The sequence below is a fragment of the Channa argus genome, chromosome 9 (assembly GCF_033026475.1).
Source record: "Channa argus isolate prfri chromosome 9, Channa argus male v1.0, whole genome shotgun sequence".
NCBI lineage: Eukaryota > Metazoa > Chordata > Actinopteri > Anabantiformes > Channidae > Channa > Channa argus.
The window spans coordinates 2,782,730-2,810,302 of NC_090205.1; the positions used below are offsets into that span (position 1 = coordinate 2,782,730).

General features: G+C 41.4%; 1 protein-coding gene across 7 annotated transcripts in view; it reads right to left on the reverse strand.

The window, feature by feature from the left end:
- lrch1 (leucine-rich repeats and calponin homology (CH) domain containing 1) overlaps nt 1-27,573 on the reverse strand; it is a 65,522-nt gene that overhangs the window by 4,428 nt on the left and 33,521 nt on the right. The window contains exons 5-20 of one of the 7 annotated variants that reach the window (XR_010915135.1): nt 21,697-21,833; nt 20,442-20,572; nt 18,293-18,380; nt 17,616-17,718; nt 16,617-16,732; nt 15,948-16,018; nt 15,791-15,877; nt 15,074-15,151; nt 14,812-14,848; nt 13,626-13,742; nt 12,758-12,830; nt 11,229-11,351; nt 8,907-9,016; nt 7,584-7,721; nt 7,307-7,384; nt 2,619-4,109 (exon numbers count right to left, since the gene is read on the reverse strand). Coding sequence is in view for 6 of the 7 variants with exons in the window: in XM_067515160.1 (XP_067371261.1) it covers nt 3,816-4,109; nt 7,307-7,384; nt 7,584-7,721; nt 8,907-9,016; nt 11,229-11,351; nt 12,758-12,830; nt 13,626-13,742; nt 14,812-14,848; nt 15,074-15,151; nt 15,791-15,877; nt 15,948-16,018; nt 16,617-16,732; nt 17,616-17,718; nt 18,293-18,380; nt 20,442-20,572; nt 21,697-21,833 (1,781 nt within the window). In the remaining variant the exon portion in view is untranslated. Of the gene's footprint in view, nt 1-2; nt 4,110-7,306; nt 7,385-7,583; nt 7,722-8,906; nt 9,017-11,228; nt 11,352-12,757; nt 12,831-13,625; nt 13,743-14,811; nt 14,849-15,073; nt 15,152-15,790; nt 15,878-15,947; nt 16,019-16,616; nt 16,733-17,615; nt 17,719-18,292; nt 18,381-20,441; nt 20,573-21,696; nt 21,834-27,573 lie in introns of those variants that run through there. The other 6 variants (XM_067515160.1, XM_067515163.1, XM_067515162.1 and 3 more) reach the window with 6 other exon arrangements.

Here is a 27,573-nt window from a genome sequence, read left to right on the forward strand (position 1 = left end):
GAGACCACAGACAGAGGACACAGAGAGGAGTGTAGGAGCAGATGAAGACGTAGATTTAGACAGTTATTATAATATTTTTAACGGGGACAGTGGAGGTCTATAGACTGTCCCAGAATCCCCTTAAGCCAATTTTCATCCATAGTCCCTCTTTGTTTTGGGAAGATGGTATAAACTGATTTACCTCCAGTCAGTGTTTGCACATCCTGTTAGAAGCACAGCGTAACGTCCAGTAATTAGATAATAAATCAGAGTTTGTTTAACCAAATACAGATTCTCCGTTTAGAGCGAAGCTCAGCCTCCAATTAGCAGATTTCAGTGATGCTTGATGAGAAAGTTTTGCATGTTCTTATTTATTGTCATTAGATAATGACAAACACCCATAGGGCTGTGCAGAGTGGAGCAGAGCAGAGTGGAGCAGAGTGAAGCAGAGTGGACAGCATGGGCTTAAGTTCCATATTGTACATTTAAGACTTTCTAACTAATTTGTTCATTGCACAGAAAATGACCTGTAAAACACAAACTTGTGAGTTTACAGATAATGAAATGGACATCACCTGTCTCATGGGGGGGTTAGTTTACACTACATACATGCATACTCTGCATGTTTGTAAGACTGGAAAGGTTGGCCATAGGGGGGCAGACTTGGATTTTCTTCCTTGTAGCTTCTGCTTTTCCACAACATAAACAAAGCCACGTTAATCCTGCAGGACGTTAATGCCGAGATCAGGGCAGAGAAAATGACGACGTAGTTATAGTAGTAGTTATAGACAAGCTGAGTAGGTTTTCTTCAGTGCGTTGATTCAAAGCATTAGTAGTAGTAGCATTAAATTAGTTCCAAATCAAAGGAGGAAATGAGATGTTGCTATGTGGAAAGGCAGCACCCGGTTTTATACCCTCAACCTCAAACAACGACACTGTGGAACAGACGTCCCTACACTGCATTTATTACCTCAGACTCACAGTCAAATATCATACACAAGCTCCCACGTGAAACATTCCCATTCATCCATCCGTCACAAAGTTACAAAATCTGGAGAGAATGTGTAAACAACAGAAAGAGAGAAAGTTTTTCAGCATCCGCTCACTTATCTCAAACATTCAGATATATTATGCTCTATATCGGTTACATCAAAGTATGAAGGCATTTGCATTCATTCGGTTTCTGTGAATTCATATTCACATTCATCGTCTTTATGTTACAGCACAGCAAACCTCCAGGTGTCAAACCCTTAACAATAAACAGCTTAAAAAGACTAAGAATAAATATCTGACTTCATTAACTCCAGCATCTGTAGCCCTTCAAATATTCTCCAAAATCGTTGACGTTGCATATCAGGATACAGCAGAAGTTAAAAGGTTTCATTTCAATAAATAAATTCACATTTTCCTTCTAAACATCATATTCTGTTAACAGCTTAAAAGAACCAAACAAGGGAGAAAACAACACCCAGCTAATATATATCCTCAACAACTAATGAAATATGGCTTCCATTGGCTCCACATCACATTATAATCACAGCTGGGAAAAATACCATTTGTGCAGTTAAATAGAGGTGAACATCTCTATTCAGGGATCATGTGCCTCCGGGAATGTCCATGAAAATACAGCTTCAAATCTTCACACCACAGTTGTGCAACTGTGCAGGAAATTGTCTGTGACTCAAACCGATACCTGTTCTCATTAGCTTTAAAAAACGGAACAAAATAAAACTTGTCTGCAGTGGATCATCAGTGACCACACAGGGTTTTCATCACGACCATCTGGCAGCCGTACTGAAGGTTTAAAAAAAAAAAAAAAACAGAGGTGGCAGTACATCTACTCAAGTACTGCATTTAAGTCCAAATTTGAGATACTTGTACTTGAGTATGTCTAATATATTTTTATGTGCTACAATGCAGAGGGAAATATTGTACTCTTAGTAGTTGTGTACTTGCAGATGCAGATTTTGTAAAACATCTCATGAACAAAGAAATGCTGATGTGCTATTACAAATGAAGCAGCTGTAGATCCTAACTTTTCATTTATGCCTAGAACTGTTGCAGTTTAGCGGACAGATGAGAAACAAATTGATGATAAATGTTTTTTTCTTTTTAAAAAAGGTTTAATTTCTCTGGTGTTTCGCCCCCAACATTTGCTTTTTGTTGCTACTATCTAAATAGTAAATTTGTGAACAGAAAGAATTTGTTGATTTTTCACAGTGGTTCTCTTCATTAAAACTGTGCATTCATGAACTAAACTGAACATGATGCTACTTCTTGTAGTGGAGAACATCTCAGGCAAGTACTTGTATTTTTAGTTGAGTTTTACGCTTGTGTACTTCTGCCACCTCTGGAGCCAACAAAGTCAAATGGTCAATAATTATCATTTAAAGGCCAGATCATGATTTCTTCCTTTACATCTGATACAAAGTGAAAAGGGTAAAACAGTTCCTGCTGTGCACATCTGTTAGGGTATGACTGTCAGTGCACTGACGGGGTTGGACAGTGAACGTGGACTTGGGCTGCACTGAACCTTTGCACAAGCCCTTGCAGACTTATGTCATGCATACTACATGCAGATGTGGACAGCATGAATTGTCCTTTAGTAAAACAGGGTTGGGCAATGTTAAAACACTTACTGTGTAAAATGTTCATCTCCTACTGTCAAAATGTAGTGAGGGAGAGAGGGAAACACAGCTGATCAACAAAATACAGTGACTTTGTTAAAATGTAACTGGAAGATAAAAAGAGTTTTAATGCATCCAGAGGGTGACGACAACAAGAAGCTGATGTCTTTAAGTCCTGGGCTGAGACAACAGTCAGGTCTGCAAGCTCCTTTAGTCTGAGAAAAGTTGGTTGAGGGTCTCTAAATTTGTCCTCCAGCGGCTGTGGTTCAGCTTCTCATCTGAGCTGCTGAAGCTCATTAGGGGCAGAAAGGTGGTCAAGGATGTACTGGTCACGATTCCTACAACCCTTCATATCCTCGGTGTGGCCTACTTCTCTGTTGGACCGATGTCTCTGCTCTTCAAAATGTCAACGTGACGTCAGTGATTTCAAGTATCCACTGCTTCACACTTCCTGCTTCCATTATAAATTTCCGTGCCGATTTATTGCAAAGACACAACATGTCTGTGAGATGTTATCATTTTTCCCACAGGGGCAACAAGAAGAGAAAATCAAAGGGGCTGAGGGTGAGGAAGGAGAGATGTGACGACTCATGGTGATGCTGCATCCATATCACATGGGACCATCAGAGGGTTTTACCTGATCCCAGAAGAGGACATCACATTGTCATGGAAGTAGTACGCGCTCATATATTCACATGCCCTGGTGAGCAGTGAAAGAATTATTTGTTGCTGTCACTGCTTTAAATTCTGGCCACAAAGAGATTCCATCATCAAAAATACAACATAAAATCTACAATTTTCTTTACAAAATACTGTGAAGTTTAGACAAACTCAGTGAGTAGCACATAAAGCTAAAGTATCTCAACACCACAGCTCAGCAAAACTGGACATTTAGGTGCTTTTAACACAATATTTAAAAAATTAGCCGCAGAAAATGTCTGTCCAGTTTTGCAGATGACGCAACGAGACGGAAACTCTCGTTGATTTACGAAGAGGACTGTTGTTTTTGTCTCGGTGTCTTCTTCCTCTGAAAACCGTTTATGAAGGAATCTCTTTGTGCACAGTGTGGAAAGGAGGAATGGTTACAGCGATTCATTCTGCATGACAATTCCCATGGGACAGAAATGCAGCAAAAATAATGAGAGTGGTCAAAAAGAGGGGGTGGGGGGGGGGGGCTGGGTGATGATTGATAAGATGCTGTTGTCATGGTTATGTCAGTTCACACCAAGTATAGGCCACGAACAGCAGAACTAGGCAGAGGATGTGAACCAGGCTCGCGCCAACGAAGTCCCAGATCTGCCAGGCAGGAGGTGGGGTTTGAGTGGTGACAGACACAAAGGAGGGAGTCTCTGACGCCCCGGAGGAGACATGGGGTGGAGTCGAGAGAGCCTCTTCCCGCATCTTGTCTCGATCCAAGGTATCCAAGGCAACCAGTGCCCGAACTGTAGCATGAACCGGCTGCAGGCGGCACTGGGTGATGTCGTAGGGCGAACATAGGGAAGACTGACACCCCCGTTAGAAAGGGAGGGGGGAGTGAATTAAGAAAGGTAAAAGAAGTGGTGGGAATGAAACAACAAGGGAGTAAAAGAAAAAGCAGGGGAGAAGGTGAAGTGAATAGAAAAAGAAACAAAAGTGTTAGAAAAGGAAGCAGGGAATAAGGGATGATGGAGATGAGAGGTTGATGTTGGAAAAAAGATGGAACAAAGATGTTAAACATGACAAAAATTAAACAAGGAAGTAAGTCAAAAAAGTAGGAAAGAAGGTTGTAAATAAGTTTGAGCAGGTGGGAGAGGTGTGAAAACAATGAAAATGATGGTGGTGAGAATAAAAACAGAATAATACAAGGAAAGGATAAAGAAAAAGATGACAAGGAGAAAGAAGAAAATACGGATGGAACATATGAGGATGTAGAAAGGTGAATGGAAACAAGGGTATGAGGAAAAAAGAGTAAAAAAAGTTGGAGTTAAAGAAAAGCACAAGTGTTTTTAAAATGAAAAGGAAAAATGGTGGAGAAAAATTGGAGAACAGAAAGTTTTCAAAAAAGCAAGGAAGAAGATGTGATTGAGGGAGGAAGATGGAAGAAAGGATGGATAAAATACTCTCCAAGAATGAAAAATATCAAGCAAAGAAAAACAGAAGTGAGAACAGAGTAAGTTTGAGGACAAGTACGAAAAAAGGAAAACGATGTGAAGAGGCAACAAGAGGGTGAGTAAAAGAGAGAGGGAAGAAAGATATAAGGTATAGTTCAAGTAAAAAGGAGATGAGAAAAATGAGAAAGAACAGGCACAAAGATGGAGAAGATGTACAAAAAAAAGAGGAAGAGGAGGGAGATATGGTGCGATCCAGCAGGAAAGTGAAAAGAGAAAGAAAAGAGGTTAACCAATGGTCACAGAGGTCAAAGGTCACATAAGAAAGAAAGATGGTGTGCCAGGCAAGGGTTACCATGGAAATGCGCAGGGATGCTTAAAGGGGGGTGGAGAAAAGCTACACCCTCCCAGTGAGCATCCATCATGAGAAGGTGAGGTGGCTGATGGGAGAGCCAGCGTAGCAGCGTTAGCACAGAAGCTGTTAGCACATTAGCTCGGAGAAGCCGCGTCAGTAAAGCGCTGAGGCTGCAGGCGGCCGGCCAATCGCAGGCCGAGGCCTGTCAGCAAGCAGCAGGAATGGAAGTCAAAGGTCAGAGTGAAGAAACACCTTCGTGTTACCACAGAGAGAAAGGTTCTAAGAGTGATGCATTAACATGATGTGAAGACAAAAAAAACACACTTTCTATCACATTTTACATGACATTTATTTGACCTTTAAGCCCCAATAATGTCAAAAATGTCTATAAATGTGATGAAAATCATTCATCACCTTCCTTATAACACTGGATGAAACAAATACAGCTGTGCTGCATTATCCTTATTCTTGTGACCTCTAACACAGTAAAAAGCTCTTTGATTTCCGTTTGTGACTTACATAAACACAAACTCTTCGTTTCATTGCACTTTCGGGAGATACACTCATTTGCTTCTCGTGAAGCTGTGACTGATCCCACTCCACTGAGTCTGGCTCTGTCCAAACAGCTAAATTCACCAGCACCTCTAAAGCTCACTAGGTGAAACACGCTGTAGCTGGGTTATTTAAAGTGTTCAGACAGCTAGTGGACGCGTGTCCATCAGGTCTGTCCAGAGAGACCTGATGTGTGTTTAAAAGGCTGCAGAGAGTCTTATAATACTTTGAGACACAATGGTTTTAGTTTTTGTCTCAACAACAAGGAAAACAGTAGAAATCTGGCCTCCACGTTACAATGTGTACTTGAACACATGCAGCTGGCCAGATGTTCTGGCAAGAGTTAGGTCAGTTCAACTTTAATCCCTCTGTGTGGTGGCCTGCAGGTTTATGCTAAGCTAAGCTAACTGGCTGCATGGAAGCAGATCAGCAAGTTTGCCTAAATCTTAAACCTCGTTTGGTTTTTGTTCCTGTCACTGTATCATGAAGAATCCGAGCGTGAACAGTGACTGGACAGTGGAGACAGTTGTTCAGCTGCGACTCCTGAACACTTACAGTCAGAAACCGCTAATGCTGCTGAAACAGACTTAAAAACAATGCAGCTTTTTCCAATACATTTTTACACACAGACACGCACACACACACATGAAAGAACCCAGAGCAGCTCTGTTTCAGACTGAAGCTGCTAGTCTGATCAACTCCTGTCATGATGGAGGAAGCTGGAAGCTGCAGGCAGCGATGAAGGAGCAGATGAATTGGCGTCAAATGTCGACACAAATGAACCCGTTTAAAAGCGATGAAGAACAAAAAGGAGGCGGACGAGGAAATAAAAGCAGTGCTGGGAAAAGGCTGAGCACATTTCAAGTTCTCAGTTGCAGATAAACCGTAAATTGTTGCTTTCAGCGGATTTTAACTTCCAGGTTTTCACGTTTAGATTTTCTGTGATTTTAAAACTCTTAACACTAAAAACAGTAAAGAAAATTTGTTTCACATCTACATAACCCACTCAGATAGAGAAGTGCTGCCTAATCCCCAGATCTGCTTCAGAGTTTAATGTCAGCGTCCTGCAAAAACTCCACCTCACTTGTCAACACTGATTATAAAGCAAAACTGAAGAGAATTCTTCTTGTGTTTTTGCAGGACACAGTTCTTGTTACATGTGAGTCTGATCAAACATCAGTTAACAGAATCAGGAGATAAAGTATAACTGTTGAACTCTGGTGAACTGGGGGTTGCTGCAGGGCTGCCCAGTCTGTCATACTGGTAAAACTGGACAAACGTGCAGCTTCCGAGAAATGAACTGTAACCAAATTAACTTCTTATCTCATTATCAGCAGCTGCTGTTTGCTCACAGTGGACATCAGGATAACCATCTACTTTTAAAGCAAAAGTCAGACAGAATCTAAAAATCTGTCAGAAATACTGATGCACGAGCAGCAACCTGCCCATATTTTTCCATGTATATGTTTACAGCCAAATATTTGGAACTTCCTCGCCAGGAATGCTGCGAGTCTAAACCTCCTTTAATTTCTTAAATCTAGCATTTAGATTGATTTAAATGTCTATTTCGGATTAAATGTTTACTGTTTGTTGGCACAACTTTGACAGAAATAACTTAAGTTGACAGATCGAAGGTTGAAAACAACCCCCAGTTCAGAGAGAGAACTGTTCTCGGGGCACGAACAGGGCCGTGGGTGCCGTCTTACCTGTGGTACACCGATCTTTCTGCAGGCATCCAGGAAGTTCTCCACATTTCTCCGACACTTGGCCATGCTGAGTTTGGGCTGGAAACACAAAGTCACAAAAATGCACTTTTGAAAGTAGATATTTCACCAGATTTTTGAACTAAAACAATTTCCTCTGCTGCACACAGATTCGTATTAACCACACACTGTACACAAACTTTATCAGAGGACAGAGAACAAACATTTTTTTTCGTTCATTCTGGTTCATTAGCGGCATGACTCAGAGTCTGGGACGTACCACTGCAGGTGAGGGGACGTGGATGCTGCCCACGGAGCGTGGGCGAATGTGATTGGCCAGATGACAGAGAACGACGCCGTCCATCAGAGACGAGCCGAGGTCTTCGGGAAGGTCGATCTTCAGTCTGCTCTCGATGCTCTGAGGAGGACACAACAACGTACAAAATGAATAAAGGTGGAATTAGACTTCTCTGTGGATAAACGTATGTGCGCACCTACACTCGGATACGTTCGCACATTGCACTGTAGCTGTACGTGTCCACAAGGGGGCAGTATCAAGTTTAACAAACCTACGATGTCCTGTCCTTTGTTGTTACTGAAAAGACCTATGGCTATTTTGAGAGATAACTGAAGTGGTCATTTCAAAGACCAAACAGTAAATTATGAAACTATGTCAGGCTTCATTAACCAGATAGTAGTTTAGTATGCTGAAGTATCAAAGCCAGCGTTTTGATATCCTCATCTCAAAACAGTGGGACCCTGTTGCATTGTAATAAAAGTACAGCTTTTTATCAGAACACAGTGAAAACTAAATGAATACACTAGACTGGATAAAACTGCAGTACAACAATAGAATATGTTAAACAACATACATAAATATTATATAAAATCAGTGTGAAACATCAGGACCATTATGCACAGTTACGTCTCTTCTTATACTTTTTCGTTCAACTTCTTCCCATTTCTTTTTTCGCCCCCTTTTCCATCCTGACTCCAGACATAATCTCTACACAACGTGTTGTTGGGATCTGGAAGCTGTGCACAGCAGGGCCTCTGACGTTTACATGTGTCAATGGAGAAGTATTTTTACGCAATTATAAGTCTGCAAACCCCTAAAAGACCCCTGCATCCTACCCCTAAATAGTTCAAAGGCCTGTACTGCCTACTTCAATAAACCAGATATTATACGTGTTTTTAGTGTATAAAATCCTGCAGAGGATTGTTTCCAAGACTAGATTTAGAATAAAATAAACATTACTTTAATTACAGGGCATTTAAAGATGCTACACTACGAGACACAAGATGCTTCCTTTGAATAAAAGCTCTTAGAAAAACGTATTTTCAGCAAAACGTTTCTTGCAGAGCTGTGTTTGAAATTTTTAAATTATTATTACATGCAAATATTCTAAAGCCAGAGACCTTTGATCCAACCTGTGGAAAAAGTTTAGATGAATAAATGTTCATCTTCTAATTGCAGTCACATTTTGTCTGATCATGGAAAATAAAAACAATTTCCATCGTCTGCATTGAATTGGAGGTGTTAACAGTTAAATTCAAAGCCCTGATGTAAACTCATTAATGATTAGTAAACAGTGTGTCTCACGTCTCTCAGCTGCTCCATCAGCTCCAGTTCCTCACGCAGCTGCTCCATCTTTCTCCTCATGGTGAACTGAGGATCCACAGACTCCAGACTTTTGTGGCTCCGCAGGAAAACTGCAGCAAACATGATGACAACACCAGAGAGACAACTTTAGACTGACACGCTCTCGTACACACTGGAAAAACACAGTGATGCCTCTGAAACACAGGACACTTCAACAAGTGTCTCAGGCAGAGCTGAAGGCTGAGGTCAGGAGAGTTTTCCCGAAACGAAAATGCTACCTCATTATGAAAGTGATATGGTAGTTTTTGTTTATGAACCAGTTCTGCTGGGAAACATAAAACCATGATGATTCAATGCTGTGAAGCACTGGACAGGATGCAGAAAAACAACAGACCAGCAAATAAAGCAAGGTGGTGCTTCACATTAGATCTGCAGCAAGAGTTTAAACATCTTGTGCTTCATACATGATGCTGATGTTGTCATGGTTTCCATTCGAATCCATCATTTGGCACCTGGTTCTTGCTGGGAACCCGATAGTTACTGAACCAACCCATTTTTGAACTTTGTTTGTGAATGTGAACTGAACCATGTCATTAAAAATCAGATGATGAAGGCTGGAACTAAGTCTTTACTGCATCCAGTAAAGAAGATATTACACAGCGAACAGGGTTTTCTTAACCTTATTGATATGGTCCTTGGAGACAGGAAACACCCTCTGCTCCGTCAGATTCAGAAAAAGCTCATAAAAACCAGAACAACACAAACTGTGACTCTGCTTCCTTCCAGTGCAGTCACATCTGGGCTCAGAAATTCACTGACACAGAAAAAAAAATTCTCTCTCTGTCATAAAAGATGGCTTCCATAAGGCCAACACTGATGTGCACTCGTGCAGCCGGTGGACTGTTGGCTTTGACTATGTCACAGGATCAGTCGTGTGAAGAAGTTTCCTGCAGACTTAAATAAGTGAGTGAGTCTGATGCTTCCAAACTCTGCACTGCTACAAGTACAGGAATTCACAAACATGTTCACACCCTGAACATGTTTGTCTTTAAACTCCAGGGTATAAAATACCCAAAATGCTGATTTGTCCTTTTCCAGCACAGAATACAGCAGGAATGATTAATATAATAATAATAATAATAATACAATAATAGTATAATACTAATACTGTATGTGATATGAAATGTGGATCAGTGAGCAGAATCCGTAAACGATAACAGGCTCAGAGAGAAGCAGCCTTTCAGTGTGTAGGAGTGTGGCCTCTTCAGTCACACTCAACCAAAACACTCTCCCACACATCAAGCCTCACACTGCTGAAGGCTGAATCACTCGATCACCTCTTTGTCATTTCCAGCTGTAAAACATGGAGCACACATTAAAAACCACAGCGTTAAACTGGGTCACATGTAGCTGGTACCAACAGGAGGCTGTGACCCAGTGTTAGCTTGAGGTCGATGGGTAGTTTTCCCAGGTTCACCACCTGGTGTGTTGGTGCTACACTGTCCTTCCAGTGAATGTCCACAGGAGGGAGCTACACACCATCTGCATGGACTTCATGTCCCTTTAACCTGCACTCTCCTAAGCTAAGAGATACTTGAGGTAAAAGGTTTTAGATATTTATCAGATATTTATTTGTAAAATATTTTGAAAACCATTTATAATTTTTCTTCCACTTCATAATTATGTACCACTTTGTGTGAGTCTATCACATAAAGTCCCAACAAAAAACAGTGAAATGTGTTTCAGTGAAATCTAACTTTAACCACATGCATCTGTTTGTGTGCAGCCACCTCACACAAACACGTGAACAGCTGGAGATGAAAGCAGAACGTGGTGACGCTCTGCTGATATCACACACACCCACTGAGCAAACTCAGCTAGTAACATGTTTGCTGTGAAGGTATTTTGGGTCCTACATTGTACAATTGCTTTGTTAATTTAAACTTACTGCTGGTGTGTGTGTGTGTGTGTGTGTGTGTGTGTGTGAAGGGGGGTATTTCATTCAAATTAATTGTGGGTCAATATGAACATCATTCAAACATGATCACTAACAGCAGCAGGAGGAGCTAGTGAGTCACAGTCAGATGTGACACACTCCCAAAACGGCTCAAACTGGCTACTAAATGTGGTGATCAAAGAAAAACAGCGCTCAGAGCAAACTCAGATGACAAATGTTCTAGCAGCTGCTTGACAACACGACAGGTTTCTGTTGCTGAGGAGAAAAAAGGGCCTGGTGATAGAGAGAGGCAGTCTGAACACACCTGAGGGGGGGTGTGTGGTCTGAGTCTGCAGCTTCCAAGCCTAGAAAAAGGTGGGACCTACCGCGGGTGTGCGCGCCTCCGTCGTCATGGCTACGAAGTGGTTCTCTAAGGAAGGGCGAGGCCTGTGGGAGGAGGAAGGGGTCGAGACAGGAAGGAGGGGGCGAGCAGGGCAGCGAGGGTGGGGCTACAGTGGTCAGAAGTGTGTGGAAAGTGGGGGCACCAGGGTGAACCAAGTATACAGCAAGGCAGATATCAATTCACGGAAAACACACGGCAAGAACACCAATATCACCAGGAGAAAGGTCCAGATCATTGGTCGGCAGGGAATCAAGAACAGGGTGATCGACAGGAAGCAGGAATGAATACGACATGACACACGTGCAGGTGTGTTCATGATTTCAACATGCGGCAGGTGAGTGAGAGGAGCAGTGAAGGAGAAAAACCAGAGGTGGGGGGGGTTCAACACAAAACAGCACAAAACAAAACAAAGATTAGTGGCATTTCACAAAACAGATGCTGTTAGCATTAGGTTACCTTCATCAGCAGTTAGCAACGAGTCACACAGTGGTAACAATTAGCGAACGAAAGCTGGATGGTTGCACGGGGGCTGCTACAAACACAGCGGACAAGCAGCGAGCATGAAGCTGCATTTAAACATTGCTGGTTCATTGTTGTGCTGATTTGGATTCACACTACACACTGGAGACTGGAGCCGCCATAAAGGGAAGAATATGATCGGAGGAGCTGCTAGACGACCTTCCCACCCGCTTAATGCGAACAATGAAACTATCAGGCAGTTGTAAATGGTCATTTCCATTTAAGTCAGCACAAACTAGTGCTTGTACTGGGGAAAGGTTTTAGTCCCTTGGGATGTTCTGATCGCTCCCAAATCCTCTCTACAGCAGGACCATGTCCCCAAACATCAGCCAGAATTACTATAAAGAGCTTTGTTCAGGGACAAGAAGATCAAGGAATCCTGCAGCAAGCGGACAAGTACCTGCAAAACTATGACAGTTCAGTAAGAAATATAGTAGCAGCCATTTACGTGATTACGTAAAAACATATATTTTAAGCACCTAAAGCCGTTGTACAGTTCTGTGTTTGTCCACCAGACAGCACATGTAGGTTTTGCAGGGCAAATAAATCTAATGCATCCACAGCGACAGTGAGTATGCTTTTAAAAACTTTACTAGCTTCATCCCAGTTTTTAAACGACCAAACACCTTTCAGAGTACTGGTTTGATTACAAAGCAGAATCAGCAGCAGAGACTTGTGGGCTCTTTTTATAGTTTTCAAGCAATAGAACATAGAATAGCTGCCTTACTGTTTGTACTTTCTGTCGATCAAAATCAGGCCTAAAGTTTTCAAATTCTCAACTTAGTCAGGTCATTTTGACAGTAGAGCATGATGGGTGACATCAGTCTCACCACATCTGCTGTTTCCACATCACTATTCATGCTGCACAAACTTTAGTAAACCTTAAGCAGATTAAGTCATTTCTGAGTTACCAACAAAACAAATACACCACATGTGTGGAACAGGTAGGTCCAGGTTTGATGACCCTCCCCTCTTAGTCCAGAGCCCACTCACCTGAACGTGGCTTCAGTCCAAACGGTGGGTTGGAGAAGGTTGGAGGTCCACTGGCTGGACCTCTGTCGTCTCGCTGTGGCAAAAGAAACAATCCCCAGTCAGTTTCATTTACAGGCAACGGATGTTCGCTCACAGATTCTGGATATTATGTGCACGGATGCTTCATGTGGGAGCAGTTTGTTTCAGACATACAGATGACAAACGACTCCACAGAGAATTAGACTACACAGAAACACAGACGCTGCAATGATGAAGTCCTAACAGGAGCTCAGAGACCTACTGTTAATGTCCAAACTGGCTCAAAGACAAAAGGCACTCTACTTTCCTGTCCTTAGCCATAAATCAACTTATGTAATCAACAAAGACAGAGAGACAGACTCGGCACTCCACACATCTGAAATTCAACAGAAACAGTATATGTTTTGAAAAAGCCTCTGCGATCAAAGCCAGTTTGAGAAGATGATTGTTCTGGGCTTAAACAGAAGACACACTAAATGAAATCTTGTCAGTTTACCATTTGTCACCGTGACTCAAACTGACACATCACATCAGCCACTTCTGCAGATTGGCCCTTTGCACACTGACATGCAGGACAGGAAACTTTCACTTCACCAGCCTCCAGTTGATTGAAATCAACAACTCCATATAAAACCCATTTCTAAAGAAGAGGATGTGTCTGAACGACTGGTGAAACATCTGGACAAAAAACAAATGACGTGTTCCCACTATGTTCACATGTGTAACCTGCAGCCAGATACAATGTGACACATAGGAAAACTCTGCAGCTCACAGCAAACTGACACACAGGTAAAAGGCCGTCAGAGACAGCTCAGAGGCCACACATCCAGTGGTCTCTGGCTACGTTTACCTGGATTGACATATGCCACTCATACTCCCGGCATGCAAGCTGGGCCTCAAACCTGGCCTTCTCTAGAATCATCTGTCTCTTCTTCTGGAACTCATAGCCACCTTCCTCCACGCGCTGCTACAGAACGCAGCAAACGTTTAGGTCTTAAATTTGAATTTTTTTATATAGATATATACTGTATATACTAACAGGATGGGATCAGAGTTTTTTTAAGTCTGTCTTAAAACTATAACCAGGTGCCAACATGAAAACTTGACCAGTTGTTTTCCTGCTGTATCCATTATCTGGTGACTGGACAAAATGTTTACAGTCCTCGTTTTGTATAAAACGTTGAACTGAAGTTTTAGTCTTAGACTAATTAGGTTCAGATACTTAAAATCCTCAATCTTTACGCACCACTTTCTACTGCAGCCCACAGAGAAACTAAAAATAATTAGATACCTGCTTGGTGTGATTAGCTTAGACTGTTGAAGCCCATATAACCTTCAGTAAAATCATTATTGAAATGGATGCTACAACGGATATTATGAAGGGGGCCAGTATGAAGAAGTGGAAAGATGATAACAAGCATCAGATCATATTGGGACCTGACTACTGTTTTAACATAGACTAAAAAAAAAATCACAGTTATCCCATTAAGGATTTATAGTTTATACCTACAAAAACAAATGCTAGTTTTAAAGCCACGATGTGCAGACGTAACAAACGGCATCAACTGCCAGTGCTTTGTTGTCCTTTGAATGAATGGGCACTTGGTGTCTGTTGACCTGGCATATGTTAGTTTAAGAATAAGTTTGTCTTTTTGTATTATTTATCAACCAATTTATCAACTGCCTAACTAAAGGAATTCTATTTTATATTGAAACCATTATTAGATCCACTAACATTTAAGGGAAAGTCCAGGCTAGAATAAGTATGCAAATACCACAAACGTGACCACATTTTGACCAGATTTGTTATGTCATCAGACACAAACCATAGACCACACGTGCATACTACCAATAAGCTCTTTGAAAAGAATTTAGGCGTCATATACATATACATGTACAAAATTTTCTGTCTCTCCACATAAAACCATCATCTGTAACTTGTGTCAACTATTATCACTTATGCTGATGACAACCTGCTATTTTGTGCTATTCCAATGTTTTAAAAAAGATAACCTCTAAAGTTCTGCTCACTGTACCTTTGGTGTGGTGGAGCCATCATCGCTGTCTTGCCCACTGAGTAGAGAGAGAGTAAATCATAAGGAAATAGTATTATTTTGTGAACACACAGTACTGTTGCTATGAGTTCCTTAAGTTTTACATAATACATCATGAGCAGTGACCAAACTATTATCAGAAGTAGAGCTGACGTGACCGGATTCACCATCTTGATCAAACAGAATGGAGTATTCCATGGCCATGGTGTAAATTTAAAAGATGCACAAACACACACAGTCTTACTTTAGTGACTCATCCACCGTGACCATCTCCACTGGGTAAAGCTGGACTCCAGACAGATCGTCCTGCTCCGCGTTCATTCTGACACACAGAAGAAATGCACTTTCAAATGAACTGTTTTGGTTTAGAAATACAAAATAACAGGATCTCATTTTACAACCCCAATTCCAGAAAAGTTTGGAAGATGTGAAAACTTAAAATATAAAGAAAACAATTATTTGCAAATCTCATAACCCATATTTTATTCACAGTTCACATAAAAAACATAACAGATGTTCAAACTGAAAAAGGGGTCCTGAACTGGCCTGTCTGCTGTCCAGACCTTTCACCAATAGAAAACATTTAGTGCATCATAAAACAAGAATTCTGGCAAAAAAAAGGCCCATAACTGTTCAGCAGCCATCATCAAATTCAAAATATTTTCCATGAAATGGTAAAATATCTCACTCTTAACATCTGATATGTTTATGTTCTATTGTGAATAAAATATGGGTTGATGAGATTTGCAAATCTTTGTATTGTTTTTATTTAGGTTTTACAGATCGTCACAAGTTTTTGGGAATTGGGGTTATAATAGATAATACAAAGTGGATTCAAGGTTTAAATATGGGTGCTGTATGTAAAATTCACTTTCCTTTCTTTTATGCAAAAGTACAGTCCACAATTCATCTGAAACTAATTAAAGTCAGTCAAATAATCACACTGCAGGTTTGTTCTCACCTGCTGGGATCCTGCAGCATCTCCACTGCCTCCTTTAGCTGGTTGATCATGTCAATGTGCAGCTCTGTGCCCCCCACGACCTTTGACCTGAAGCAAAATAAAAGATGATTAATGTTCTAAACCGAGTAGACGCACTGAAAAAGAGAAATGAACTTACGTTCGTTGTGACGGCCAGTGTGACTCTTCTTCTATTCTGAGGGGCTCATCAAAATCTGCTGCTGTCCGACCCTGAGCAGACACACAAACATACACACATCAGCACCAGCTGCAGCTGTCACATGATCAACAGACTCACTCAGGCATTGGCTGAAACTCAGAGACATCACCACAAACCCAACAGTGAGAACACTGTACCAATGTCTCTACAGCTGCAAGAGGATTTGTACGTTTGACAGAAACAGTTTGTTGTATTTTGGAGCCCAAACATGCATCATTTTAATCTCTAGTTTGGCCAATTATGCTATGATGCCAGGCTCCTCCTCAGCTCTGTGAGTCTCTAGTCCTTATTTGGTCACAGCCAAGTTTCCACAGAGAGACACAGGCTCACGGTGACGCAACCGTCTATAACAGGAGTGTTTCTCTAATGGCTGTTCGTCATGACAACTCCGCGCTTCCAAGTCAATTCAACTCAATTTAACATAAAGTGACAGTTTAGGATGAAAGCTCTTTAGAACAGACCACAGACTGCTGGAGCCTGACATGACGAGCAGTCCAACTAAAGCTGGAGTAAAGTGTTGACGTCATTCTGCTTGTCGTGTTCTTCATAAACGGAACCTTCTACACCATTTTTAATATAACACAGAGAAACAGGAGGAGAAAGTTTTGCCTTGATGTAGTTGACGAAGCGAGTGCTGAGACCAGAGTCTCTGTAGGTGAACTGGTCCTTCAGCGCTTCCGTAGGACTCTCCTCAATCAAACGGACTGAGTCGGAGTTGGGGTCCGCTGAAATGGAGACAACATGGAATATAAATGGAGATAAAACCAATATCCACAGCTGGAGAAAGCACACTCAGGATTCTTATGTTAGAGAATAAAGTCATTTAATAAATGGTTAAAATACTTCTGTGTGATATAAAGGAACAACCAATCAGAGTGGTCTCTCTCACTGATGGGACCAAACCCATTTCAACAAGCTGAATTGCCTGAAAGAACCATGCTGACAACTAGAGACAAAAAAACTAGACAAACAGAAGCTATAAGTTTGTTATGTAACGTTAAGAGGCTCTGGTTCACCACCAGTCTCTTATTTATGCTTTTTTTCCATTTTTCTCCTCGTTTCTCAGTTGTTATCATAAAAAGGACTTTGCTGTCACATGGAGAGGACAGACATCCAGTTTAAACATGATCATGTGTACATGTTGGTGACACGTCCTGAGAGTTAAAGTGAAAAAGAAGAGATGCTCTAAACAGATCTTGGCTCAGTAAATGTGACCCTCCATCAGCTCTGACCTGATTAAGGCTGATTAAAGTCTATTTAAACTGTGTCTCTGGGGAGATGCTGCTCTTCTCTAATGGAGTTCAACAGCCCAGATACTCACAGGCAGACACACTGCAGACACACAGCTGGCAGGTTGTCAGAGAAGCAAAGCAACAATGAAGTTGAAATGAATGAAAGTTGAAAATAACATTTTCTAAAACAATTTCAAGACAACTCAAGTCTAAAATAAAGGTTGAAAATATAGGTTCCCAGTTCAAACCATTACACTGTTAAAGAGCCTTTCAACACCAGCCTAGTCTATAAAATCAATGGTTTTCTGTTCAGTGCACCTACAACAATAGGACCAACTACCCTGGCGTGTTCTGTACATACTGTACAAAGTGTTACCTGTCAGGGAGCTGATGTGTTCACTGGAGTCGTCTTTACTGATTCCCTCTTCTGTGATGTGGCTCATCGGTACATTGAGACTCAGACTGTCCTCATCTGATGGCTGCAACAAACAGCAACAATGAAAAATTATTATTTACTCTGAAAACCTCTAAGACAATTGCGTTGTTACAGCTTTGCTGATGGAAAGATTTGTTACTTTTTCCTGTTTTGAATCACTATAGAAAATAACTGTTCATCTTTTTATTCACGAATTAACCGACAATAAAAATAATAATTATTTGATACACGATTTGATAGAATGAACACACAAAATTGGCTTTCGTAACAAAATGCAGCATTAGAAAGCTCCAACACTCTGCACTTTCATTTTGGCCTTTGACCTCTGCTGAGCATCACAACATCAGCTTTGATCTGTTTATTACATTTCCTCTGCAGATGATTGACAGATGAAGGTCGCTGCACATTAAATCAGTTTCTATCATTAGTAATGTATCACGCAGCTGCTGAGGAAAGGACTTCAACAGAAGCATTCGAGAAACAGAGACAGTAAATCATCTCATTTCAAATATCAGTTGATACAAATCGGAGGTAAATGTTGTGCACAAATACACACAAACATGATGCAGACACTGTCACTTAATCAGACACACTAACACACACACCCCTCCTCCTACCTCAGTAGCAGACAGTCTCTTGTCTCCGCTGTCGCTGCCGACTCCTGAGTCGCTGTCCTGCTTCTTCTGCTGCTCCATGTCCTCCACGCTGCAGACACACAATACAGTTCACACACCTAACACACACAGAAGGAGGTAGTGTGTGTGTGTGTGTGTGTGGGTGAGCCAAAGTGAAAGTAAAAGGAGGGAGAGAGACAAAAAGAGAGAGAGAGAGAGACAGACACACAGTCTATCCACCCCCCCTCCCTGTTCACATCATGTCAGAGTTTTTATTGTTCACATTATCTCAGTTTGGTTTTTGTTTTTAACCAACCACCATCTGCTACACCTGACTCCTGCTTTTTAATCCTTTTTAGCACATCATCAGTAACATATTACTTCAGGTAAGCACATCTGCATCCCCACGCCTTACTTCCTGTAGCAGCCCATATGTCTTTTTAATTATTTTCTTGAAAATATCATCATCCAGCCACAGAATAAAATTTTAAAAAGCCCCATATTCTTAAGGCTGTCGTGACAGTTTACGTATCACTTTCAACGTGGACGAGCGATGCTCGTCTCTCCTGTACAGCTAACACCAGATGTTTTCAGCTAAATCCAGCGTCAGAAAACAGCAAGTAAAAGTATTAGCCTAAAAACTTCAATGCAAATCTTTTCCTCGCGTAAAAGCATTAAGCAGATTATCTACATTTTACTTACAGTACAAAGGTAAAAATACTCCACTAAGGTTGTGACTGTATGTGGGTGTACACACACCTGTACACATACACGGACCCTCATGGGACAAAAACGACCCTGATTACAGTGATTTCCCAAATCACTCGTGCAACTTTAAAGTGCTGCAGTGTGAATGCAGCCATGCAGCAGTCTCTAAGCAACAGAAACAGGATTTTCTAGGCTACGACTAAATTAACCTCCTGTGAACAATAGCCTACCTCCTCTCCTGGAACAAATTCGTTCTGTGATCCATAGTCAGTGAGCTGTTTAGCCACAAACTACACTGGTCATTTGAATGTGTCCTCAATGACAAATGAAGGAGCCTGTACATCTCAAGCATCAGTGCTGTCCTGTGACAAATGCGATGAAAAGACCTGATCCATGTGTTGTTTTATCATGAATCACTGCGTTATACTCTCATCTGGTTTACTTTCAAGGTCTGATTTAATGAAGTTTTAAAAATAGCATCAATCTGTTCCCAGCTTCCTCTGGAGTGAGAGGAGAGGAAGACAGACATTATTTGATATTTTATTCATCTAACCAATTCATTAAACACAATATTATACAAATATTCATGTCAATTCATGTTTTACCTTTTTTGGACATTTGTTCCAGGAAAACTGTGCATAACATGTCAAATGTCAACCAAATAAAGTCTAATGAAGTGGGAGAGAAACTGAGAAGGCAAGATTGTTTTAGAGAAAAAGAAAATCCATGAGGAAAGAAGGAGAAGAGGGAGAGGAAAACTGAGTTGTAGGAAAAATCAAAGACTCAATAACATAAGAACTGTGGATAAAAAAAATAAGAATAAAAACAGGTGAAAGCTGATTCAAATAAAAGCATCAGAATGAAAGAGGTGTGCGGTGTGTAGGTCAGTCCTGTAGAAGAATGGGAACCATTTGTTTATGTCCGCGTGTTGGGAGTGATTTTAATGTGGGCGGACATTACAAAGTTCATCATCCTCTGGGATTTAATGAGCTTTTGCTTGTTCATTAAATAATCTAAATACAAAGATCCACTTCCTCAGTACAGAAGCTGGAGGACAATGAGTTTCAGCTGACTAATGGAGAGTTTGACTCCGGTCTGAGAAACTGCGAATGCTGAGGTTAGTCAGCCACTGTGGTCCAGCAGAGACACTGCTGTCCATGGTATATGTATATAGGTTCCTTTTTTGTACAGAAAGTGAACTGGACCTGAAATAAATGTTTGTATTAAACAGCAGTGTGTGAGATGGTCTCTTGCACCTGCAGCGTTTTATTGTGTCTTCGCTCTGCAGCTGCAAGAGGACGACTGTTTTTTAAGGGTTTCTTTGTGCATTTGCCAGAAGGCTCCGAGAATAATGAATCAATTTGATTCCACTGGGCTCATTTTCTATCCCGGTACCAACTGCAGCACTTAATGGAGGAAACAGTAAGTTGTCACAGTGGCTGACCTGCCGGTGGCTGGCCGGGGGAGGCTGATTCGCTCAATGACAGGCAGGTAGAGCGAGTCAGGCATCTTCTCACTGCGACACGCTTCGATGCTCAGATACTTGAATATGTGAACTTTGCCCTTTATGCAGATCTGAAAAGCAAACGGAAAAAAAATTCACTTAGGATGAAACATCAACTTTTATGTCCAGAGTTGCAACCTTGAGCCGTAAAATGTGCCGTCACACACAGAGCTGTGTTTGATAATGATAATGTAAACATCTCATGTACAGATGTGGTTGAAATTGTTAGTATCCTTCCATGGAAAAAGAAGAGCCTCCAACTGTCTCGGAAATAACTTGACACTGACAAAAGAATTAAAAAAATTATATTTTAACAGAACTTTAAAGAATACAACAAAGGCCAAACAAAAACAGTAAAGTGACAATTTTTCCCCAATTTAAATAACAGAAAAACACCATTAGCATTGGAGCAGCATGCCCATAGCAGGCATCATGTGTGACCTATACTCTGTACCGTCCCTGAATGCATCTCATGCAAGATCAGATTGTGACTGTTAAAGTGAAGCCTGTGCACAAAGGACAATAATAACAGGTCCACTTCCAATTAGAATAGAGGAAAAATCCATCCCAACTACCAATCAGCTGTTTGATTAGATTGACAAGTAGCACTGTGGTTTAGCAGGTCATTACTGTTCCCAGCGTATCTTTCTGTTTGAGGTTGAGACACTTTAGGTTTTGTTTCCTTTGGTCACAGCCTAGTACTCTAACCGTTGTTTTCAGTCGTTCCAATCTGTCACGCTAATTCAAGACACCTGTAATAGGAAGAAGAGCCCTGAAAGTCTGAAGCAGTAACTTTCAAAATGACCATCAGTTAAGACACTGACATTTGATTCACACAGTCGTCACACTGACCACTAAGCCTCTTAACTTAGATACTGCAGCTGAGGCTGAGCATCTTCGTTCCTTCCTTTAGATGATGCAGATAGCTGCATGCAGATTCACATCGGCTTTCTACAAACCCTGATGCTGTATATGAGGGATGTCCTGAGATTGCAGTCCAGTGCAGGTAGCCGCAGACACAAAGACACAAGTCCCATGGACTGACAGCGCTGGACAAAACAGAGAGACGCTCTACAGCAGTCGAACAAACTGCTCATCTTACTGTTATAACACTGAGTGTGAGTGGTCAGGGTGTTGTTTGTGTCGGTAACAATACGAAATAACAGATGGGTGGTGGTTTTGATAGTGTGTGTACCTGTGCAGGTGGACTCTGCAGTGGGTTGTTTTCTAACTGAAGAGACTGCAGCTGTCTCATCTTCCGGTAACAAACTGGAATGGTCGATACCTTGTTACAGGAGAAGTCGAACTTCACCAGAGGAAGGTCGGCCAAGTCTGCAAAAGAACACCCACAAAGATCAGTGAAAGTGATTAGCTCATTATTGTGAACCTGAGTCTTTGTGACGTGCACTAGCTGAATATTAGATTGGACACACTATGAATCCACGACAACAGACTTTGTTGTTTTTGAGTGGAGAGACGCCTCTCATGCTAATATACTGGCAAGTTTCTCAAATCTCGGGCCTAATTTAACCTGTGTATGTTTAAGTTATTATTCTATAATTATAAAGTCCTGACAAACAAAAATATGTCAACGCATTGTTGTGATATCTTGACTGCAGACACAAAGAGGGGGCTGAATCACCTGCTCATCGGCCAAAATTAACCACGGTCTCGGAACATGATGATGAGTTCGAATTCAACGTTTCACTTCCCAACTGACTTCAACATCAAGGTTTTATCCATATGCCACCATTTGTCACAGTGTTAAGGGTTCATACGTTGTAATAATGGCTTTAGTGCCTAATAGAGCAGTTGCGAGTCATAACTGACGAAGCATTTGAGTTGAGAGTCTTCTCCACCATGACCTCTTCAACAGGAGTTTGCACCTCTTCTGGAAAAGAGCTGCTGGACATCTGCTTTAAACTCAAGGCTTGATGGCTTTTTACACAACATTTTATTAATCGTTTCAATAATATTTATAATTGAAGATTTGCTGGGAGTTTTGGAAGCCTTATTAATATCATACTAACATGTAAAACTTGGGACTGACTGTTAGACTGTTAGTCTAAAACCCTAAGTAGTAGCACTAATGGTTTATTGATATGCATAACTTCATTATTACTGAACAACATCTGTGTTATTAACAAAACATCAGATTTAATTAGACAGCAGAATGGAAAAGGTTTCACTTCTAAATTACATAGAAACAGTTCCGATCATTAACATTTCACATTTACAGAGTGGTTTTCTTTTAATACTTGGGCTATTTTTAGTTTCCCCATGCAGATAACGAGTTAACGTGTTTATAATTTATTCAATAATAAAACCTCAATGACTCTGCAGCTGTAAATCAGTTCTTTATACATAAATTCTTCATGTGATGTCCTGCAGCTTTTTTCCACAAGAAAAATGTTCAAACAGGAAATTGTTTTCCAGGATGAATAGAGATGCTGCAGAAGGGTTCTTTCCAAACTGGCAACCCAAATTTGCTCCCCTTTGCCTATAATATATAGAAAATTAATAAATCATGTATTAAACATTACATGAACCATTTTCTGAAGTTCATCAGAAAGTGGTACTTAAAAACTGCTGAATTTTAAACACACATACACACACAGATCACATTGCTGAAACCACTGATATGTTTCTCATCACACAGAACAATGCAGCTGTTGTTTTTTTGTAATTGTGAACAGCTGAGTGACTGTTTCATGTGAACTTTATTCCTCATCACAACAAACCTTAAAACCTGGAGTTGAAGTTGTAATTCAACACAACAATGTGTTCATGCTGAAGATTGAGGCCTTAAGCACAACAATGACTGAGTTTTGAAGGTTATTATATGAAACAATTAATAAGTATGAGGAGGTGAAAAAAGGGGTTAAAGGAACACAATGATTGATGTGAATATTGTAACCAAAATGTGAAAAACATTAATGTTCTAATGGCGTTAACCACAAGTTTTCGCAGAGATATTTTGTTTTTTTTAATCCTGCTACGTTCTCAGGAACATTGAATAGCTTCAGTCTCCATTGGTGGAAGCAATGAGACCTATAAAGGCAAAGTTCAACATGTGGACATTGTTTTTGCATAGTGTTAAATCAAGTTGATACCACTCTGATTTATAAGAGGCTTCGATAAAGGCGGAATCACCTTTCAAAACTACAGGGGGTGAATAATTAATTATTAGTTTGGTGAGAGAAATGAATCATCTTCATTTGATCAAATTATTAGTGCAGCATCTCTGGTTCTAGCAGTGAGGTAAAGACGTAAGCAACGGGCACCGTCACTGTCATAGACTTAATGAAACAGTAAATGGTCTGAAAACTCCTGGTGGTGACTGATTTTCAGTGTATTATGCCTTTAAAACAAACTGTGACTTTCATTCCTTCCTTTTCAAGCCGTCTATAAATAAATTGGATGTGGTGTGTGTGTGAAGCTTCTCACTCCAAAAGACTGTGGGTTTGTGGACAGAAAACATTCGGGGAATCATATCCTGGAAACCCCGTCAGTTCTGACACAGTAAACATCCCAGATTCTTCTTTACTCATAATTAAAAACACTTGTAGGTGCTAATAATGTTGTCTAAGCTGCCGCAAAGAAGGAAGGGCGGACACCAGAAAACATTCCTCTGGTTACCAGTTACATATATTTCTGAGATGATAACAGACACTCAACATCTTGCAAGTTTTTTTTTAACCAGCCGGCAGCTCTAACTTTTTATAAACAGAACAATTTGCACTTGAAAGGCAAAAACAAGTGAGGAAATCCAGTACGCAGAGGCGAGCATGATGTAAGACCTCCAGAGGAAAACTGATCAAACGTCAGGTTAAGCTCCCTGTGAGGTCGTAAATATCAAACACGTTACAAATAACTGGCAGCATCCAGCACACACTTAATGATCAGCATTAACTGAGCCAGGATGGAGCAACCCAGGACCAACTAGGTCCAACCAGGCTCTCCAGTTTTAAGTGTGTCCAACTTTCCTGCAAAATACATCAACTGCACTCGGGAGTGTTTAGTCCTGTCCCTGCTGCCCCAGTGATGCTTCTGGCTTTAAGGACATTTTTCCCATAATATACAATCCTCATGTCTGACTCTCTAACTTTAAGACTCCTGCTACCCTGAGCTTGGCTGGCCTTTAAAAAAAAAAACGTAACAGCCATGGTGGTCTCATCGATGCAGGAATGAAGTTTGTGCGAGTTCAACAAATATTAAATCAAAACCAACACCCCTGCCTCTCCTGGGGCTGCCGTGCAGTCTGCCTGGTCCAAGCCTCCCTCTGTCGCTGTAGCATCAAGCTGCCGAGCGAGATCAAAGCTCGGCAATCAGCCGCAGAGACGCACAAGTGAGAGACAAGCGTATGTCAAGTTAGAGAAACACAGCAGTAAATGCAAACAGACTGGACGAGTTGATGCACTGGGGTAGAAATGGACGAATCATCCAGAAAACAGCCGTTCATCATCGTGATCTACTATCAGCAGGTCTGGCTTAGTGTGCTCCAGACGGTTTATTAAAGACTCATCACCCTGTTGGAAGACTGACAACAGCTTTAATGTTCCTGCCTTTTCTTTCAGGCATTACAAAGAACAAAATCTCTGCACAGCACTTGGGGTTTTCCATCTGTTTTTTGTAAAGGGAGCAAAGTCAGAAAAGAAGAAATATGTTGGTAAAATTATCCAAGCCAGCCCCGTATCAGGACGGGTTCACGAGGTTCAGGATGCAGAACTTTAATCCGCTTCCTCACTCAACATAATGACACATGTTTGTTTCAGAATATTTAATTTGCAGATTTCCCTAACGTCTCACCTTACATTAGCTCATCCCTGAGACACATCTTGTCTTTCTTTTTGTTAGTTACATGGTCGACTTTTTAATTACATCACGCTGTGTACATTCTCTAGACACAAAATGTCTTCATTTGTCTTCTGCCTGAGTTCCAACACTAAATTATTTCTATTTTCCAAACAGGCTCTTCCAGAAAACCACTTAATCCATCCACTGTGTCTGGCTTACTAAGTGCACGTATTCTTTGACACATGCTGTTGTTTGATAATGCAACCACAAGGCGACACAAGCCACTGTCTTCTTGTGCCAGTTCAAAGTCTGAATAAATGAAGAGCATCAGGAAGGGCATCCGACATAAAACACAGGCCAAATTAAACTTGCGAATCATGACTTTCACACCAGAAATGACTCCAATACCGGATCGGTCGGGGCCCAGGTTAACAACAACTGCCATCTGTGCTGTTGACCTACAGGGTACCGGTGGAAATTGGACTACTGCTGGTCAAAGAAGGTGTGTTCATAGGCAGAGAGAGAAGAGGAAAGCTAAGAATGTAGGACTGACACTAGAGACTTTGAATGTTGGGACTATGACAGGGAAGGTTAGAGAGTTTGTTGACATGATGCAGAGAAGAAGGTGGACATACTGTGTGTCCAGGAGACCAGGTGGAAACGTAGCAAGGCTAGAAGCTTAGGAGCAGGGTTCAAGTTGTTCTACCATGGGTCAGATAGGAAGAGAAATGGAGTAGAAGTTATCCTGAAAGAGGAGCTTGTGAGGAATGTTCTGGAGTTGACAAGAGTATCAGACAGGTTGATGAGTCTGAAGCTGGAAGTTGAAGGCGTGATGTTCAATGTTGTGAGCAGTTATTCCCCACAGGTAGGATGTGAGTTAGAAGAGAAGGAGAAATTCTGGAGTGAGTTAGATGAAGTGATTCAGAGCATCCACAGAGGTGAGAGAGTGGTGATTGGTGCAGTTTTCAATGGACATGTAGGTGAAGGGAACAGAGGTGATGAGAATGTGATGGGCAGGTTTGGTCTTCAGGACAGGAACACAGAAGGACAGATGGTGGTTGACTTTGCAAAGAGGATGGAAACGGCTGTAGTGAACACTTTCTTCCAGAAGATGCAGGAACACAGGGTGACGTACAAGAGCAGAGATAGAAACACTCAGGTGGACGACATCTTGTGTAGACGTTGTAATGTGAAAGAGATCAGTGACTGTAAAGTGTTGGTAGGGGAGAGTGTAGCCAGACAACACAGGATGGTGGTGTGTAAAATGATGCTGGTGGTGAGGAAGATGAAGAGGACAAAGGCAGAGCAGAGGACGAAGTGGTGGAAGTTCAGGAGTGTATCCAGAGAAAGAGGTTAGTAGGACACAGAGACGATTGAAGAGACTAGACATGAGTACAGGGAGATGCAGCGTAAGGTGCAGGTAGGTGGCAAAGGCCAAACAAACAGCATATTAGGACTTGTATGTTAGGTTGGACACTAAGGAGGGTGCTGATTTTTAAGAACAAGGGAGATGAGCAGAGCTGTGGCAACTACAGAGGAATAAAGCTGATGAGCCAACAATGAAGTTGTGGGAAAGAGTAGTGGAAGCTCGGCTAAGGGCAGAGGTGAACATTTGTGAGCAGCAATATGGTTTCATGCCTAGAAAGAGTCAAGTACAGAGAAGGTCATAAAGACAGTGGCACTGAAGAAAAGACAGGAGGCAGAGCTGGAGGTAGCAGAGCTTAAGATGTTGAGGTTCTCTTTGGGAGTGTCGAGGATGGACAGGATCAGGAATGAGGACATCAGAGGGACAGCTCATGTTAGATGTGTTGGAGATAAAGTCAGAGAGGACAGATTGAGGTGGTTTGGATGTGTTCAGAGGAGAAACCGTGAATATATCAGTAGAAGGATGCTGAGGTTGGAGCTGCCAGGCAGGAGGTCTAGAGGAAGAACAAAGAGGAGATTTATGGATGTAGTGAGAGAGGACATGAAGTTAGTTGGTGTGAGAGAAGAGGATGCAGAGGACAGAGTTAGATGGAGGCACATGATTCGCTGTGGAACAGCCAAAAGGAAAACAAGGCATGCTGTTGTTTGATGGACTATATTCTCTATCTCTTCTGTCTTTCTGTCTGCTGACTGGTCTGTTTGACATTTTCATATGTTTCCTCCTCTACGCTGAACTTTTCCATAAAATAGCCCATTTTACTTTATATCCAGCTAGGGGGCCTGCTGACTCAGTGGTAAAGCATTGGGTTGGGATGCAGAAAGCGTGGGGAAGGTTGCAGCAGGAAGGGAA